General features: G+C 40.8%; 1 protein-coding gene across 1 annotated transcript; it reads right to left on the bottom strand.

The window, feature by feature from the left end:
* Positions 1–756: 756 nt before the first annotated feature.
* Positions 757–10,068, bottom strand: RBP2 (retinol binding protein 2). The gene is made up of 4 exons (XM_084638599.1): positions 9,956–10,068; positions 5,672–5,850; positions 2,703–2,804; positions 757–996 (listed from the first exon to the last, which is right to left on the bottom strand). Exons 1-4 carry the CDS (start codon positions 10,026–10,028, stop codon positions 943–945), a joined length of 408 nt encoding a protein of 135 aa, XP_084494725.1. The 5' UTR covers positions 10,029–10,068; the 3' UTR covers positions 757–942.
* Positions 10,069–18,762: the final 8,694 nt, after the last annotated feature.

Raw genomic sequence — 18,762 nt, 5'->3', positions numbered from 1 at the left:
GTCCCCAGCAAACAGCACAACATCCTTTAGAAAACCCTAAACAGTCAGGTAATTAAACTGTAGATACCCAAAGAGAGAGCTGGAAACTACAGACTAACAACAAACCGTAAAAGATACAAGGTACAAGACTGAGAGCACAGGAGGCTGTTTACACACAGAATAGGTGCAGCATACATAATTGTTGTGCAGGCTTCCATTCAGCCCCTGTCAACATGCTTCAAGCTTAACTATAGGGACCAGCTCTTGAGTTGAGAGATTAGTTCAGTCTCTGTTCTCTCCACTGAGATTACTAGATAGCCAATTATGATGGTTGGTTTGGGGTTGTGAGCATCTGTCTATTAGGATTGGACTAAGAAAACACCAATACTTTTCACATCAAACAGTTGTCAGCTGGTAAGAATTTTCAGTAGCTATGGACCTGGGCTGAATTCAAATTAGTGACCTAGATGTGAAAGTCTGTGTATCCTATTACAAATCTGTTGAGCCATCCTGTTGCCTGAAACTATGGATTTAGTGACCCAGAACTAAATTAAATAGAAGCAGTACAATGAATGTCAGATTTACACTCACTCATCCAAACATATTATGATATTACAGCACCACAGAGAGATGTTCTGTTGTTGAGATAACTGTGACTGTTTAGTTACTGGATTGTTCTTAGAGGACTTACTATCCTACTTCTGGAAAAATTACCAGGATTTTAGAAGTGAAAGAAGTAATTACAAGAATGAGAATTATTTTTATTTAACTCTGGATTGAAAGGCAAGAGACCTTAAAACATGCAGAAGTGTTTCAATGTTAGTGTTAAAGGATGTGTTTGCCTTAGTTAACAGTGCACAGAAATGCACTTACATGGCAGTGTCAAGCAGGCATTACATAGCTTTTAAAAAACCCATATAGCATAATAGCACAGCGTGGAACCGGTTGGACTTTCTGGTTAGCCTACTTTTTCTTCTTAAATACTTGATGGCACACCTGGTCTTCACATGTCAGCTCCTACAGCATTAAAACAATTGGTAAGTATATATTATTCTGAGCTATATTTCCCATCTACAGCACCCCCTTTGAAAAATCACTGTAAGACCAGCTGAACCACAACATCAAGAAGAGTGTTGCTTATTTAAAAAAAGCAGTATGTTCTATGAAGCCCTAATTAGCTGACATGCATTGCAGGTTGTGATAATTAGATTTTGACACTTGAATTGAGTTTTAAAAAGTATAAAAATGAAAAATGCATTGAAATGGCTCTGTAATGGTGTGGCTTTGCATACTCTATTATCAAAACAACATACTATAATTTATTAGAAGCACTGAAGCAACAAGGGAATTACAAAAAGAGGGTGGAGGGAAGTCTCAGAAAGGATGGGTACAAGGCCAATAGTGTTTCAATAGACTCATGCACCAGCCCACTAGGTCCTCCTGTTTCCAGAGATCTCAGTTTGAATCCTGGTGCCAATAATGAGAACTTTCATTAATGGAATTATTGGCAAATTTTGAATTTATATTGTAATAGGGTAGTAGAAGTCTGTCTGTCAGCTGGGTGACAGTGGTTTCTGCTTAGATTGAAGAAAACAATAGTATTTTTTTATTAATCTGATTGACCTTCCAATGGTAGTTAGATGGCCATCACAACCATCCAGAATGTAAAATGTGGCTTATATAACCGCACAAAATTAATTCTAACAAGAAAAGACTTCAAGGCAGATCCTCAGCTGGTGCAAGTTTTCATTGCTTCACTTCAGTCAATGGAGCGGTGCCAATTTCCACCAGCTGAGGATCTGGCTGTTCATGTGATAAATAGAGGAGACATGCTAAAAAGAAAATATTAATGCATACTGTCCATCAAATAGATAACTCTGAGCTCTGTATTATAGCCAGCAATCTAGTTCTAGGGTGAAGAAATGCATATTCTGATAGGCAAAATAATTCCTAACTATCTATACAGATCCAAATTTGGTGAAGTTAGTATTAAACTACTCACTAAAAGCTGTGTGATTCTGCCTGTTACTGTCTCTTTCTGAGCCCCTAACATCCAGCATTACCATGCACAATTTACCGATTGTTCTTCTTGGGACTCCAGCGTTCCTCCATATGCTCTCATTTCTCTTTCCAGATGTCATTGACTGCTTATTTTCTTTACAGGCCCATATGGCATCTCTACGGCTTGCTGCATTTCTCTTTGCATCCCCGTTTACTAACTCAACTGTTTGACATTTTTTTTTTTTTTTTTGCGGGGCGGGAGCGGGAGCAGTAGCACAAGATAACTACACTATAGATTGCTCACTAGGTTTCCCTGTGTATTCTGGGAGAGTTTTTTCTCATCTGGATAACTGCATAGTTCTTGCTAGAACTCATTTTTTGGAATGACAAAAAAATATTTTTCTTACAGGTTTTATTCAGCACATAAACACTGTGGTTTATTTTTAGTATTTACTCAAAATGCAGAAGGAATTGGATGTGCTATGTAACTGGAAGGGTTAAGGGCTGCAGTGCAGTGAACTGGACCAAAAGTCACTGTAGGTTTGTGGTTTATTTAGGAAGTAGGTGGAGACAAATTAAACAGCCGCGGTTCTGGTAGAAAGGGGTTTTTAGAGTTTAGGTATCAGAGCTGTGTGAGTAAAATGAAAAAAATCCTTGGAACTATAGTAACTATACTATTTCACAGTCTCTGTTACATTCTATAGTTGAAAGTCAGCTCTTACCAAATGCAGTCTCTCCCCTTCAATCCAATGTGTCCAGCCTCTGTTTTTCTTCTCTCCCTTCTGGACACATACTAATTTATCACCATCCCAAATCACGAGCGTCTGCAGCGATCAAAGGATTAAATCCAGTAAGTTAACTAGGGATTTTGGAAAACATCGAAATACACCAGAACTAACAATGAGGTAGCATAACTGGAGTGTGTGATCAGAAAATCCCACCTGCTTGTCTGAAGACACTAGTGGCCCAAATGCCACTTAGTATAAAGTTCTTTATGTTGTCACCTTGTAATTATTTCTTCAGATACCATGATACAGACCATATGTGTGCAAAGGAAGGGGAATGAGTTAATTGAATTTCTGATGCTGTTTATAATCTTTTTTTATTAATGCTTTCATATAGCGAGAAAAGAAAAATACAGTTTTCATATGCAGTGCTATTCTATAAAGTGCAATAACTGGAATGCTATGGATCATAGTGACTAGTGCAGCATTAACACCGCCTCTGTCTGTACATAAAACAGACAGACAGAGAAAAAGTATGTAAATGACACTTGGTACAACACAGTTATAGTTTATTTTATAGCATCCTTCAGGCGCTGTAACCAAGAGCTTTAAAGCCAGAGCAGTCATATGTTTTCACAATGAAATTTAAACTGAGTATTTCGTTAAAGGGAGAGAATGGAGGCATGGCTTGGCTGCTGGTACCACTCCCTCTCATACTGACAAATATTGTCTCATTGATGGGGGTGTATAAGGAAACAATCTATTGTCTTGTTTTATATTTAGAGCATAGGCTCTTTGGGGCAGGGACAGTCTTGTTGTTCTGTACATCACCTAGCACAATGGGGTCCTGGTCCAGGCCTGGGGCTCCTAGGTACTATGATGATACAAAAAAATAATAAATGAGTTCCAGGTAGAATGCGCACCAGAGGCAGGGGTGAATGAATGACCTAAGCCTCCTCCACCTCCCACAGTGCAGAAGGGATAGAGACAAGCCAAAACTGGAGAAGTGGAAAGTGTTGTGCATGTAGTTGGAGAGAGAAGAGGAAATGAATCCAGAGGCAGAGTTCTGGAAAAATCAAGGGCAATTTTAAATTAGAACTGGAGACTAATAGGAAACCAGTGAACGTGACTCTCCACAATCTCTAGATTTAGGGAAAGAGAGAAAATGGCATATCCACAGCATTCTGGACTCTCTAAAGTTGAGAGAGGGATTTAGGGAGACTGTGAAGTTGGAACATCATTCGTCAAAACAGGAAATGATTAAGACATGACTAAAATTACAGCACAGTACAGTCAGAATCAAGATAAGGATAATGTCGCCTAAGACTAGCAATAAAGTTTTCTCCACTACACAACAATTTATACAGGGGAAATGATATCAGGTAGCAATCATTTAGATAAGAGATCAGGTGGAATTATAATGTTGCAACAAGGAAGTCCAACTTGTCCCAAGATAAGAGGAGAAAAATAAGGTTACAGAGAGTTCAGTGAAGACAATTTTGTTCACAGATGAGATTGCTGATGGCTTTGACACAGGGAAAGGAGAGTGGGGAAGGTTATAGATGGACCAGGTTATAGATGGATTAGTGGAGACTTGTGTGCATTGTTTTAAAGCAGTAAAGCTGTTTAGTACCTCACCATGCTCACTGTAGAAAGGGCTGGGGAGAAGTGATAAAGGTTAAAGCAGGGGATTTGGAAGCCTAGAAAGGACATTATAAGCCTGATTATTCTCTGACTTACACTGTTGTGAATCAGAAGTAACTCCAGAAGAGCTACCTCACGTGAAACTGGGGCAAGTGAGAACAAAAGCATGCCTATGGGTCAAAAAATGCCTTCAGTTAAACCTGTGCAGCTCCTCTGGGGGATTCCATGAACGCAGATAAGGACAGGATTCATCTCTATATGCTGCCTACTTCCTCTGTGAGGACTAATGAGACAAAGTGGGTCTTGCTGTCAGTAAGCTTTGAGCTGTGCGACCATCTCTCCAGAGGCTGACAGCAGGATCTGAGTTCAGAGATTAAAGCTGTTTACTGGGATAAGTTGATGATGCAGAAGTAGGTGTAAGGTCAGAGAGGAGCAAGTTAGCCAAGAGCTGAGGAAGAGGGTAGAACTGGTTACCAGCTGAAGAGTTGGCATGGATAGGATCAACAAATGATAACAGAAAGAGAGGTGAGTGGTTGGGATAAGTTAATGATGCAGAAGTAGGTGTAAGGTCAGAGAGCAGCAAGTTAGCCAAGAGCTGAGGAAGAGGGTAGAACTGGTTACCAGCTGAAGAGTTGGCATTGATAGGATCAACAAATGATAACAGAAAGAGAGGTGAGTGGCTGTTTGGGGCAGGTTTTCAAAGGTCCTTTGCATTGTTGAAAGTCTCTGTTACATGTTTTCAGGGGATGTTAGGGGAATAAAACTGATGGCAGTATTGGTAGAGGAAAGCAAGGGTGTGTTCAGTAAATGAATACACCAAATTGTTCAGGCCATGATCCCTTAAGAGGTCTTTTCGCGGAACTCCCACTGACTTCCATGGGAATTCCACATGTAGAGGGCTTACAGGAACAGACTCAGATAGAACTGGCAATTTTAAAATAATGTGGAGGGGAAAAAAGTCTTAGTAGTTTTAAAGTGCAACTTCAGCAGCAGCTAAATTATAAGTGACAAAATATACTTCCTCTCTTTACTTTTAAATATAGAACACTACAAAGAGGTTTATCATAGAATGACAGGAAAGATTCCTTGCTAGAAAAAATGTAATTAGTTATTGCCCTCACAAATCTAGGAAACCTTCCTGATTTGCCTATAAAATAAATATTTGCAATGTGAAAGAAAAATGCAAATTACCTGCACTTTAGAGACAAACATTCTCTAATATCTGTAAATTGCTTTCCATTATTTTTAGTCAGGAAATTTACAGAACTGCTTGCCCTATTTTTAACTGCAGTGTTCATGGAAATCAAATACTAAGCGTATACCTGCACAACTCGGTTGTCAAGCCCCTTGGTGTATTCTTCAAATGCCACTCCCACAGAGTAATTCAGTTCATAGTTTCTGAGAGTGCTCAGTGTTTTTGTCTTAAAATTGACTCCATCTTGAATAATTTCTTTCGTTTGTTTCAAGTGTCCTGCAATCTTACGAGTGGCAAAATCAATGCCTATCAACAAACAAAACAGAAGTGTATGATATACCTAGCCAAATTCCAACTTCTGGTACAAAGATGCAAAAGATACTTTTATATATACTCCAAAACTATGAAAACTACACTATGAAAAGCATTTGCACATATAATCCTCTCAATTACACGTAAAACAAGGTGGAGTAACTCTCTTCTAGAATTGGCTGACATTCCTCACTTGAAACTTTTTTTTAATAACAAAAAAGGTCTTTTTTTTTAATGAAAAATTGAGGAAAGTTTGTGTTTTTTCAAAAAGTGTTCTAATTTTTTGATGAAAAGCCTGTTTTTTTTCAGTTTTGGGTATTTTTCCACCTTCATATACCCCTCTTCTTTTTTCAGTGACAAAATGAAGGGCAAGGGGAGGCACGAAGTGGGAGAAAAACTGAAAATCTCCAAGATTTTCTGTATTCATGTTTTTGGAAAAAATAAAATTTCCACTGCTTTCGGTGAAAATTTTCAAGAAAACAGTACCGCTCCAGTACTACTCTTTGACCAGGTCTCCTCACATCTATAAAAGGATCTCAGAATGGGTGCAGTAGATATGCAGTAGATGTGTCTGATCCAGTGAATTTTGGCATGTATCTTTTATTTCACCATAATCACAGATTATTGTTTGGGACTGTGTGTAATCTGTGGAACTGATTGCATTTATATTGACACTGGGACTATACTGCATGTGATTTAACAGCCATCTGTAAAAGCCATTATCCCCCTTATTGTAAAGTAGTTTGAATCAGAATCATATTAATTAGGAAACCCTTTGCAGAAATGATGCTTGCATGTAAATAAGTAAACAAATAAGAGCTATATTCACTAATTGTCCCTAGGAAAGAATGTTAGAAACAAAAATCAAAGTTGGTCAGACTTTAAAGGACAAAAATGGATAGAAAGAGATTATTTTGCAGCTTCCATATGGGTAAAGGATGGAAAGTTAAAAACAAAAAGGCAAATAGCCAAAGAGTACTGCATTTGACGCCCTCTTTAATATTCAGTCAGCATTTTGTGCCTGATCCCCTTTACCATTCCGTACTCTGTTCATGATGAAAACTAACATAATACAAACAACTACTTGCAACTGAATGCCCTGAAAGATATGTCAAATATATTACCATCATGACACAGTTTACTCTAGACAATACACTTAATGCCAGCTGCATTGCCAGGTACAATAAATATCTGACCATTTGGCAGTGAATCTTGTTATGGTGTTATATGCAAATGAAATAATCTAACATGTTTCTCTCAGAGACTGAAAAATAGTGTGGCTTGTTAACCATCCTTGAGCTTTTTCACATACAAATTAATCATTTTCGTCTCGGCACAACCTTGTACAAATGGAGCCCATTTTCTTTTGGTGGATTGATTATGCTACTGCTAAGGCAGTAATTGAATTGAGTGAAAGGACTGGCTGGAAAACAAAACAAAAAATGTTACTTTAACATAGGAAATAATGTTCATATTCAAGTATTTATACTCAAGGGTTCTCAAGTATATTTTTTCTGTTGCTGTGGATTAAAGGTATCTCTGGGTCTGATTTACAGCCAGGTAACAAAGTTTAGGTCTCTCGGAGGAAAGAAGTCTAATTTTCCAAAGGAATGCTATTTCTGACTAATCTATTAATCTTGCACTACTGCAGAAAATCAGGGGAGGTTTTATTAAACACATTTTGAACACATAACACATTTTGAACAATACAAGCAATAAAGATGAAATATGGTTCTATTAGATTAGATTGAAATACTTTGTAACATGCTTATGAAAAAGTTAAAGTTTCTGGCTTAAAGGGCAAAATGATTTGTTAATTAAAGTATATGAATGCATATGTAGCAATTATAAGGATGAATGAACCTCAAAAAGTTCAGCTTCATTGTGCTTTGGACCTGAACTTCTTAATTCTTAGAATACCAACCAAATGTAAAATCGGGAGAAACAGAGCAGAAAAATCTCTTTTCACTATTTCCATATAATTTCTTTTTCATTGATAACACAGTGAGTGAGGGACAAATTCTCAGTACCACACACAGAAATACACATCTAGATACTGCTTTGTGGCAAATTAGGTGAGGCACTTTTCACTAGCACTGAAGTGCAGTGCATAAAACATGGCCAGAAAACCCACAGAACAAAGGGCCTGATCCAAAGCCAATTGGTGTAAACATGGCTCTCACTCTGCAACCTCACACCAAGTTTCTTAGGGGGAGGCTATCTTGAAACTCCATCAGGAGGTTCAGTAGGCACATCTCCAGTGGAGGCAGTACAGGAGATGTAATGAATCAGCCTGTCTCCCAGACAAAATGTCCCTGTTCCCACCAAGTCTGGGCCTGCCCATTCACTGTACTGCACCAACCGTTTCTGAGCAACCCAGCAGATCAGGAATTGTGGGTGGCTTAAATTTCTGCAAATCCTTCTTCAAGTGGACTTCTCAGTGCTGGGTTCCTGTGGTCCTATTTCCACCTGAGGGGCCCAGGGGCTGAATCAAGCCCTTTATTTTATAGTCTAATGTGTCAAACACCCCAGAGAAATCCAGTAAGATAATTTGAGGATGGTTTCAGTCAGGTATCCTGTTGTCATCACTAACTGAAATAGTCCTGAGGATGGAACGGAGATGTGACAAAAGCACTGCTATTAGTTATGATACAAAAGGAAGCAGAGAATTGGGAAGCCCATTGCTTATTGTAGCACGATCGGGATTAGAATGTTTAAAGATGAAATAATACACATCCTATGGGAGTGAGGCACCAAGCGCCTATTGAATTTCAGTCTAAATTTTAGAGGGGAAGTACCAATCTAAAGAGAGATATTAATAATATTATTACCAATTGCTGGCCTTCTTGGTAAAAGTTTTTAAGAAGAGTAGATATGAGCAGTTATGACCCAACTGACAGAATCAATACAACAATATTAGCAGATGATACCCAAGGGAGAGTTTAGGAGAGGAGAAAGGAACAGAGTGTTGAGTGACATTACAACCAGATTAAAAGACTTAGTAAAACTCTCAGTCCTGTTGAAAGAGAGACTCATACTCTTCAAGTGCATGCCTAGACTAGCCTATAAGGAAGAAGGACATTTAAACAATGAAGAGAATTTGTCAGTCACCAAGAATGACAACAATATTAGAGCTCTTTTAGCTGCTTTTCCCAACAGTACATTTGTTCAGAGATCACTTTTCAGTTGAGTGGAAAGGATTTTCCATCCCTCGTGTAGTCTTGCCAGCATCAAGCACTCAAAAGTCATGAGTCCACCCACTCCAAATAATGAGATTGGCTTATAATCATGATTTTAAAATAATAATAAATGTTGGGCTCTTTTTATCAGCCTCCTGGTTCTGAGCCTCTGGGGTGCTCTCATTTCACATTTTCAGGCTGTCCTCTGCAAAAATCCAGATCCAGTAGCTAAGACTTTAAGAAAAATACTAAATATCATGAAACTCGCATGAGTCAGACCCCTTAGGTATCCATAATGTCCTATAGGGTTAAGATAGTTTTATCTGCATGCAAACTAAAACATCTGAAATTACATTTGTATTGAAAAGATCAAATATAAAATGGTCCTCAAATTAACAGAAGACAATTATCCCTTGTAAAACTTTTACACTGTCATTATAATAATTGAAGACACTAATGTGGGGAAAATAGAGTGCATTGGCATTACTAGGAGCTTGGTCTCCATTCACATTTCCAGCTCTCTTAATGTGCTGCTTGCACTAAATTAACTTTCTTTCAGTGTTCTTTTAACATCTAAATAAGGATTCCATTTATTAATAACTTTAATTTTCTTGCTGTGGAAATATGCTCCCATAAAAATTGTTAGAAGGTTCATTACTATGTAAACTTTTTACTATACCTGTTAGTTCAGTTACAGTTTTTGCTCCACTGCTATGGAGTATCCTGTTACTTGCTCGGGAAGTCACTCAATTTTATCTAGACATATTATAGCAAGTGTATGATTTTTTAATATTACTGCCAGAAAGTCTTATCCCCAAAACATATCAAAGGAGTAAGACTGCTGTACTATTAATCTTTTTTAAATAGGCATGATTGATAAATAAAAGCTCTTGTCCCAATATCGTATTTTTTTCATTTACCTAAGGCAACCATGTAACCGTCGAAGTTTTCATTGGATTCCATTTCCCACATTCCATTGTAATCGGCAGGCATGCTGGCTAAGAAGGGCAGATCAAATGCTGAGCCTGGAAGCAAGTTCTGCAGAGAGAATGTGTTATAACTGTCCTTTTTATATCTTCCTTGGATAAAGTTTATGATTTTCCATATAATAAAGTCTGAAGGTCGGAGATATAACCCGACAGAACTTTGCTTCATTAACAAAGTTCAGGAGGACAGCAGACAGGCCAGGAATGGGTTTCTGAAGCAAGAACTAACAGAGAAAGGTATTTTACAGTGACCTTTGTAAAGAACAGCAATCTCATATAGACATTCCTTTGAAACGTGCCACAATGTCAAACTGTGCAACCCAATGTAAGTTCTCTTTTTCAATTCACTTCTCCTACATACAATAAGCCCCAATTAAGAGCCTGGCCTTGCATATTTCATGCGCCCTAACTCCCATGTGAAGTTGGTGGAAGTTTTGGATGTATAATGAATGCAAGATTGGGCCATTAAAGAGGAAATCCCTACTTTTAAAAGAGAGAATATTTATGATTTTATTTTATTTTATTTCTCAACTTTATATTCCAATGTATTAAAATAGAGTTCAAAGATATTCCTGTTTTCCCTCCCCAAATGTCCCTTTTTATAGATGTCAAATGTTGGCAAATATGCATCAGGCATAAATTCACTTGAATACATTTCATTTAACTAATTGTACAAGTCACAGGGCGCCCCTCAAGCTACCCTGGGAGCAGCACTGTCCAGCCCATTTTTAAGCCTGTTTCTTTTTCATCAAGTGCATCTTTAATCCTGGATTTCCAACTGGGGCAGGATTACAGCAGAGGTGTACAGCAGGAGGGGCTTTTCACAGAATTTTTCTCTCTCCCCCGCATTCTCCCTCTTTGTTTACCTCATCTTCATAGTTATATATCATCCCCATTACTAAGCCAATTACCTCATTAACCCAATAGTTGCTTCCAAGTGTTAGTAATCTCCTCCAGTAACGGTTTGGTTGATTCCAGTTAAGCCTTCAGCCTTCTCTGTGCTGCAGCAACCTCAGTGACCAGGGTACAACAACTCACACTCTGCTACAGTGAAGATATTGAGATAATCTGCAGAAAGTCCCACAAATGCAGGAAAAGTCCAAACTAATGCAGCTAGGGTGCATTTTAGGCAGTCACTTCAATTAGCCTGACTTTTGGTGCTTTGGGTTAGACTCTTTCAGAGTCAGATCAAAAGTCTGTGTTTCAATTTTGAACCTCACAAGATGCACCTACTCAGAACAGAAGACAGTCTGTACAATTTTTACTCCATAGCAGGGGCAGGGAGGATCACAATGAGTCATGGAAGTGTGTAGCTGATGGTACCTCAGCAGACCTCGCAGCTGTACTCTGAAGGCACCTTGTCTTTCCAGTGAGGCCCACTGAAGGGGAGTCGCAGTCTGGTGGACAACAACAGGGCTGTCAAATCAGGACTACTGCACAGGACAGTAAAGACCTCCCTGGAGCCTGGGGAGGATGGACATAAGGAACATGGTGTCATGCTGTCTGGAACGGCTCATGACCATGAGTGTCTACCTCTAGGCAGACTGTCAAAAGCAAGTCAGACACCCCAGTTAGTATTATTAAATTTCACCAAGCCAGTAACAAATGTGAACTCCTACATCACTAGAACAGTCTCACCATGGAAATCACAGACAGTCCCCTTAGACTCTCTAGTCTATCTTGCCACCCAGACAAACTAGACTTAGTGATACATGGTCACTAACACGAAAAATCCCACAATATTCAGGTTGCTTCCAGTCCCAAGAGACCAGTCACTTACGCCAGATCAGTTGGTGCCCTAGATCTTACACCAAAGACAATGCCTGTAGCCAATCCTGTAATAAGCTATCTACAGATTTATTAACTAGAAAAAAGAAATAAGAGAGTTATTTACAGGTTAAAGCGAGCAAACATATACACACAAATGAGTTATTATCTAAATCCTACAAGTGACAGAGTTGCAGTGATCTGTCAATTCAAAGTGTCTTTCAGGGTGGACCCAGGAAATAACCCCTGGGGAGCTTTGGCTTCAGTTCAGTGTCTCTAGCCCTGTGAGAATTCAAAGAGTGAAGAGAGATGGAAAATTTTCCTGTGTCTTTATTTCCTTCATTCAGCTTCCAAGTCTGCAGAACAAGATTCCTTGGATCTAGTATTGCACCGCTACAGACTAGGGACCGAATGGCTAGGCAGCAGTTCTGCGGAAAAGGACCTAGGGGTGACAGGGGACGAGAAGCTGGATATGAGTCAGCAGTGTGCCCTTGTTGCCAAGAAGGCCAATGGCATTTTGGGATGTATAAGTAGGGGCATAGCGAGCAGATCGAGGGACGTGATCGTCCCCCTCTATTCAGCATTGGTGAGGCCTCATCTGGAGTACTGTGTCCAGTTTTGGGCCCCACACTACAAGAAGGATGTGGATAAATTGGAGAAAGTCCAGCGAAGGGCAACAAAAATGATTAGGGGTCTGGAACACATGACTTATGAGGAGAGGCTGAGGGAACTGGGATTGTTTAGTCTGCAAAGGAGAAGAATGAGCGGGGATTTGATAGCTGCTTTCAACTACCTGAGAGGTGGTTCCAGAGAGGATGATTCTAGACTATTCTCAGTGGTAGAAGAGGACAGGACAAGGAGTAATGGTCTCAAGTTGCAGTGGGGGAGGTTTAGGTTGGATATTAGGAAAAACTTTTTCACTAGGAGGGTGGTGAAACACTGGAATGCGTTACCTGGGTTCACAAGTTCAGACCAAACATTTTCAAAGTTATAAAGCAAAATTTGCATATTTTCTTATAGCCTGAAATACTGACATGAGAAGTGAGATTAATGCCTGCAGCAACTTACAAACATTCCATAGCATCTACACACTAAATACAGGCATGACTAAAACCTATTTTGAGCAAAACTAATATACAAGTCAACTGGTCTGGTTTCCAGCTACGAGTTGTCAGTTCCTAGTTAATGCCTGCAGCCTGGGCAAGAGCTGGCATCTGGCCTGATGTTGTCACATATGGATTCTTCCGCCCTCCACATCCCTGATAGTTTGTGGCCTGCCAGATCTCTGTTCACTCCTAGCATCTCCCATGGGCCATCTCACTTCCATGTCTCTCCACCAATCTGTTCATTCTCCATATCTCCTACTCCATGGCAGCCCGCTCCCTTAGTGGATGGGTGACATGAGGTTGCGAGGGGAATCACAGATATGCCGATGGCCTGGGGCAGTGGGAGTTCAATGCTTCCGTGCTGAGGCATCACTGATGGAAGGACTGTCCTAGTGCTGGTGTCTTCTGTCTATTAAGCTGCAGAGCTGTGGGGAGCCGTTGGTACACAAAGCCTCAGTGCAGAGACAGTTGCTCCCATAGCAGTGCTACCCCAGTATGGCAGGGAGCCTAGGCAGCAGTTGTTGGAGCTGAGTGTCTCCACATAAAGACAGGGCCTCACCAAGGGCTCTACATGGTGTTGCTGCCTCCAGGAGCCAAGGTAGCAGCAATGACAGAGCCCTTCAAGAGCTAATGCCTCAGTGCAGATTGGTGTCCCCTCAATAGGCCTTTTGTACAATTCACTTCTTTCCAACCTGGCTTCCCATCCACACAACTTTACACTGGGCTCACTATATCTCCCCTATTCAGCTCTCCTCACTGCATCACTCAGTTGCTGAGTTTTTAGTTAACAATTAGATTTACAAACATCAATTTTCCTTTAACAAATCTCTTTGTATATAATTTCAAAACATTTATCTGTTTTTTTTTTAGTTTTATTCCTTAGTTTTCATTGTGTTTATCATTTCCAGAGATGAAGCTAGTTATCAGGCAGTGGTTTAAAGGGTTTGGGCTAAACATCAAATCCTATTGGTTTTCCTTTTTCAGTAAGGGAGGACTTCCTGTTAGGGGTCAGGGGCTGGAAGGGTTAGTTTAGGCAGTTGAAGGGCAAGGGTTTAGATCATAACAATTTCTGTTATACTGTCATTTCCTGTGACATCATAGCTAGCATTGCCACTTCCTGTGATATCACAATCCCATATTTTATGTCTCTATGATTCTCTTATCTCCATCCATCAATCTCCCTGACATTTGCTAGGGTCAGTATGCTACTCAGGGGAATGCAATGCCTGTGAGAACACAGTAACTCAGGGATGGATTTACAATGTGGCTTCTCCCACCTGGGCTAGACTAATTTGGGCACTCATCACCTGAGTTAACTCAGCAGTGAAGACATATCCTTATGACACTATCACCTGTTGGATTTTGGAATTAAGAAAGCCATACTCAGCAGCTCCACCTTGCCATGTTATCCAGGGTTCTTGCGGTTGTGTGTGCTGCAGTGGACAAGAAGCCTTGCAGTCATCAAAAAGCAATGAAAAGCAATCCAAGTTTGAAGAGACATGTGAAGTCATGAAAATTTTAAAAATAACTGCGTATGCAATGGAACTTTCTGAGAACTTAAAGTGCTTTAGTATGGACATAAGACAATTTCCTGTAATTAAAGTTTTAAATGCTTAAGGAGCTTAACACAGCTAAGGCAACTTAATTGACCTAAGGTCCTAAAGACTGATCAGTTAAGGCAACTGAAGAGGACTCAACACTCACAACTTTCTCTCCTCTCTTCTTTTACTCCCTTTTTTTTAAAACAGGGAACTGTGAATGATTTCCTCTTGTCACTTGGTACCCGAACACCATGGTTACTGTCCCACTTGCCCTCTCAGGCTTCAAAGGATTCTATGACAGGGTCTCTTGCCTCAGTAGTACCCTCCTGGGGGGCTGATTTATTACAAACATAGTGCAAATAATCCATAACAAAGGTCCATCATCCCCTGTGCACGTAGTCCTTAAAATTCTACACCATCTAGTCTGTCAACACACCACATACCACACTCTGGCATCTTTCACCGTACCTGGGCTCTTCTTCAGTCCTCTCCAGCCCTTTAGCCACGACAGCCATCCCAGATCATCCAGATGAAGCGCATCACCATTCTTGCCAACACAAACTCCCCCAGCCTTTCTGCTGTCAGGTTATCATCACTAGGGGAACATCCATCTTCCCCTGTTCGATTATCCTCTCACATCCCAGACAGGCCAGCAGCTAGGTCCTTGCTGTGGTCTCCTGGCTCTCAGCTCTCTCCCGCCCTCTGGTTCTCACACTCCAGCACTCCACTACTCACCGGCCTTCAACCTTCTTTGGCCCATCTCTCCAGTACAGAAGTCAGTTAAACCCCTCTGCTGCTTCCCTGCTTTCAGCCCTCCCCGGCCCTCAATTCAGCTCTCCATTTGGAAGTCATCAGAAACTCCCTTGCTGCCTTCAGCTCTTGTTAGCTTGGGAAGCAGAGCTGGCAAGCCTCTTCAGCTTTCCCCAGGAATCTCCTACATCTTCCTTCTCTCTGGTCCTTTACAGACTCATGTGCTGTCCTGGCCAAATTGGGAGCACCTGTTCTAGAACAGGGGTTTTGGTCCAGATTCATTTAAAGGGGTCAGCCACTGTGTGACAGGAACTTAAATACAAAAACTAACATTAATCCAATATTACGATCGAGAAATCAAGCACACAGAGAAGGAAGTTTGAAAGCAAAGATTTTCACTGTGTTGTGCATGTGTAATACTTTCTCATCCTATTTTACTTTGTTGAGAGGCAATCTTAATCTCCACAAAGGATGCTGAAAAATTGCAGATGGTTCAGACAAGAAGCACCAGAGTTATGTGAGACCTTACAATGGGAGACTTAAGGTGCTCAATTTATTTAGCATAATAAAGAGAAGGACAAGAGGGATGTTGATCATGGTTTAAGTACCTTTCTGGTGAGAAGATTCCTGACTCTAGGGGGCCTTTTAATCTAGCAGACAAAGGCCTGAAAAGATCCAATGGCTGGAAGCTGAGGTTAGATAAATTCAAATTGAAATATTAGACATAGATTCTTAACTGTGAGTGTAATTAATCACTGGAACAGCTTATCAAGGAAATTGGTAAATTCATCATTGCTTGAAGCCTTTAAGTGGAGATTGGATATATTTCTAAAAGATATGTTCTAATTCATAGACAGGATATTGCACTTAAGTAGTAGGGAAGAATAATTTCTTCCAGTGCAGAATTTATTGGGTGAAATTTGATAGCCTGTGTTATGCAGGAGGTCAGACTAGATAATGGTCTCTCTGGCCTTAAGCTCTGATTCTCTGTTGATATTTTAAAATAAATTTAATGAAATATACAGGGTGTTTAACAAGGACAAGTTTTATGCTGCAGGATAAGTTTTAAACTGAATTTCTTTCCTTTGTCTACTCCCTTTCTCAGCCTCCACACTGTATTAATGAATATATACATTTTACTTATATAATACACACAAAAAGTAGGTTAAAAGAACAGGTTGCAAAGTCAAGCACTCAGAAGTTAGTCTGAATTCTGGCATTTCCTATCTGTACAACCTAAATTCATCCCCCTGATGCATAGGGTATGATACAATCTTTAATTACATGATCACATATAATTTCCTACCCCCCCCCCCCCGGGCTCCCATTCCCAGTCTCTTCCCCCCTCACCCCACATATACATTCACATTTCCATGCTCCTTGCCCAGCCAGTACCACTTTCCCATCCTGGCTCCTCATCCAACCTGTCTCCCCTCCCCCTGGCATCCAGTCATTCTCCCCACATCCCCAGCTCCTAGTCTCCCTCTGTTAGGTACAAGAAATAAAAAAAAAATGGAATGGCAGCAGGGAGCCCCCTAACAATATATGAGCTCACAGTCCTCTATTGCAACACCAGCATCTGTCAGCTGGTTGGCAGCCACCCTCTATTATGTGACCTCCCTTCCTACCCTATGATGGAATAATGCACATGGAAGCAGACGTATATAAACCAAACAAGGTGTGTTTATTTAGGGGAAACTGAGGTACATAAATGGGAATGGAAAGATGCATAAACATTAACTAAAACTTATTTGCTTTACAGGTACAGTAACTCAGTGAATGTGTGGCCTGAAGCCAAGGCCCAAACTAGTCCCACGTGGAGTATACGGTAAGTAGAACGTAAAATATCACCCTTCTGATGGTTACTCAGGACCTCTATCCTTTGGCTTGTACAGAGCCTCAGGAGAGGAACGCTGAGGTGATCCTTCGCTGACTTGTCCTTCTCACCGGCTCCTGATGACACAGAGGCAGGTTCCCGAAATGGCAGCTGGGCGCTCACAGGCGTATAACAACGATGGATGGTGACTATTGTAGATGGTAATGGCTGTGGATGAGCACTGTCCAGAGTCTCAACGCCCTGTGGAAGCAAAACCTGCACACCTGCCTCTCGGATGAGCAGCCCCTAACTGAGGTAACTGCCGGCCTTATATAGATTCTATGGCACCAAACCGCTTAGGGAAGCCCTGTAGAATCCCCGGTTAAATCCAGTCCAGACTGGTACTTGTTTACCACTTGTGCCGCTACTGACCATTAAAAAGGGCGGGAAACACTCCAACTTCTCTTCTAATCACATGACCAAATTCTCCATGTTGGGTCACAAAATGGATTTCATAATGATATGAACAATACAAACACAAACCTTAGGAATTTGCCCCTAACACCTCCTCGGGCTGTTCATCCAATCTCATTCTCCTACCTCTACCCCTACACTGACCTTGGCGCCCATTCTCCTTGCTCAGCCAGTCACTGTGCGTATGATGTATGTACAGTCTGGTCAGTGGGAAGAGCTGTGAGGGGATGGAGCATGCTCAGTGAGGATGGAATCTTTGGAGATTTTTAACTGCTAAATTCTAAATTACTACTGAGCATGTGTGAGCTGAGATTTTTCAAAGGTTTATAGCTTGGCTGTTAGCATTTCGCAAAGTTATAAGCAACTTACAACAGGGCCTTATAATGGAAAGTGTTGGGCAGTCTTAGCAATAGGCAGTGCTACCATCCCTGCCTATAATATATTTACCTCTCTATAGGGAAAAGGGTATATTCATGGGTGAACAGGATGCTTTGCAATTCATTGTCTAATGGCTAGTTTTTCAGGTCAGACCTGCAGGATTCCTGTGCAATATTCTTTTCAAACCATTCTGGGGACTCGTGTTTTAGTGCAGAGAGAAGGCAACTGTCGGAAAGAAACTTCCACCTCCTTTGTGCCTCTGCACAAGTGTCAGGGACAATCACAATTCCTGTGGTTGGGAAGCATGGGGACTGCACACACCATGCTTGCCCAGAGATACACATCACCCCAAAGTGGGAAGGACGGAGACAAGGCCTTGGCCCTGTTGTCTCTACACCAACCCATGGTGTGCCAGGGGAATAGACTGAACCATCCAATATAATGGTGCAAAATGCACAAGTCATTTGCCCTAGGGAGCTTTAGGGATGGATTCCTGGCAGGGGATGATTCAGCAGAGCTCCTTGAGGAACAATCCTTTGCTGAGCCCCTCCGGGATGACATGGTTATGCATGGCTCCCTATTTAAGGCAGTGCTAAATGGCACAATCCTGTGTATTAATGTACTTCCTAACAAAGTAGCTTTTCTTATGACTACAACGCCAGCAAGAACAGTTTTGCACCTTTGTGCTTTGAAATGAAAGAAAGACTTTGTACCTTTTCATTCAGAGCAGCTAGCGGGAGTGCTGAGTAAAGACAGCTCCAGATTCATTTAAAAATCCCTAGTGATCTCTAGCTTGTGGAGGTCTCCAAACGTAATATTACCTTCTTTTAGTGCAGCACAGGCACATACAAAAAGAAAGCACTGGCACAAAATGTAGATGTCAGAAGATCTCTGATGATTAATATTAAA

This window comes from Lepidochelys olivacea (assembly GCF_965140295.1).
Source record: "Lepidochelys olivacea isolate rLepOli2 genome assembly, chromosome: 9".
Lineage (NCBI taxonomy): Eukaryota > Metazoa > Chordata > Testudines > Cheloniidae > Lepidochelys > Lepidochelys olivacea.
Note: the sequence above shows the minus strand (reverse complement) of the source record. Positions and strands in the feature narration are given on the sequence as shown.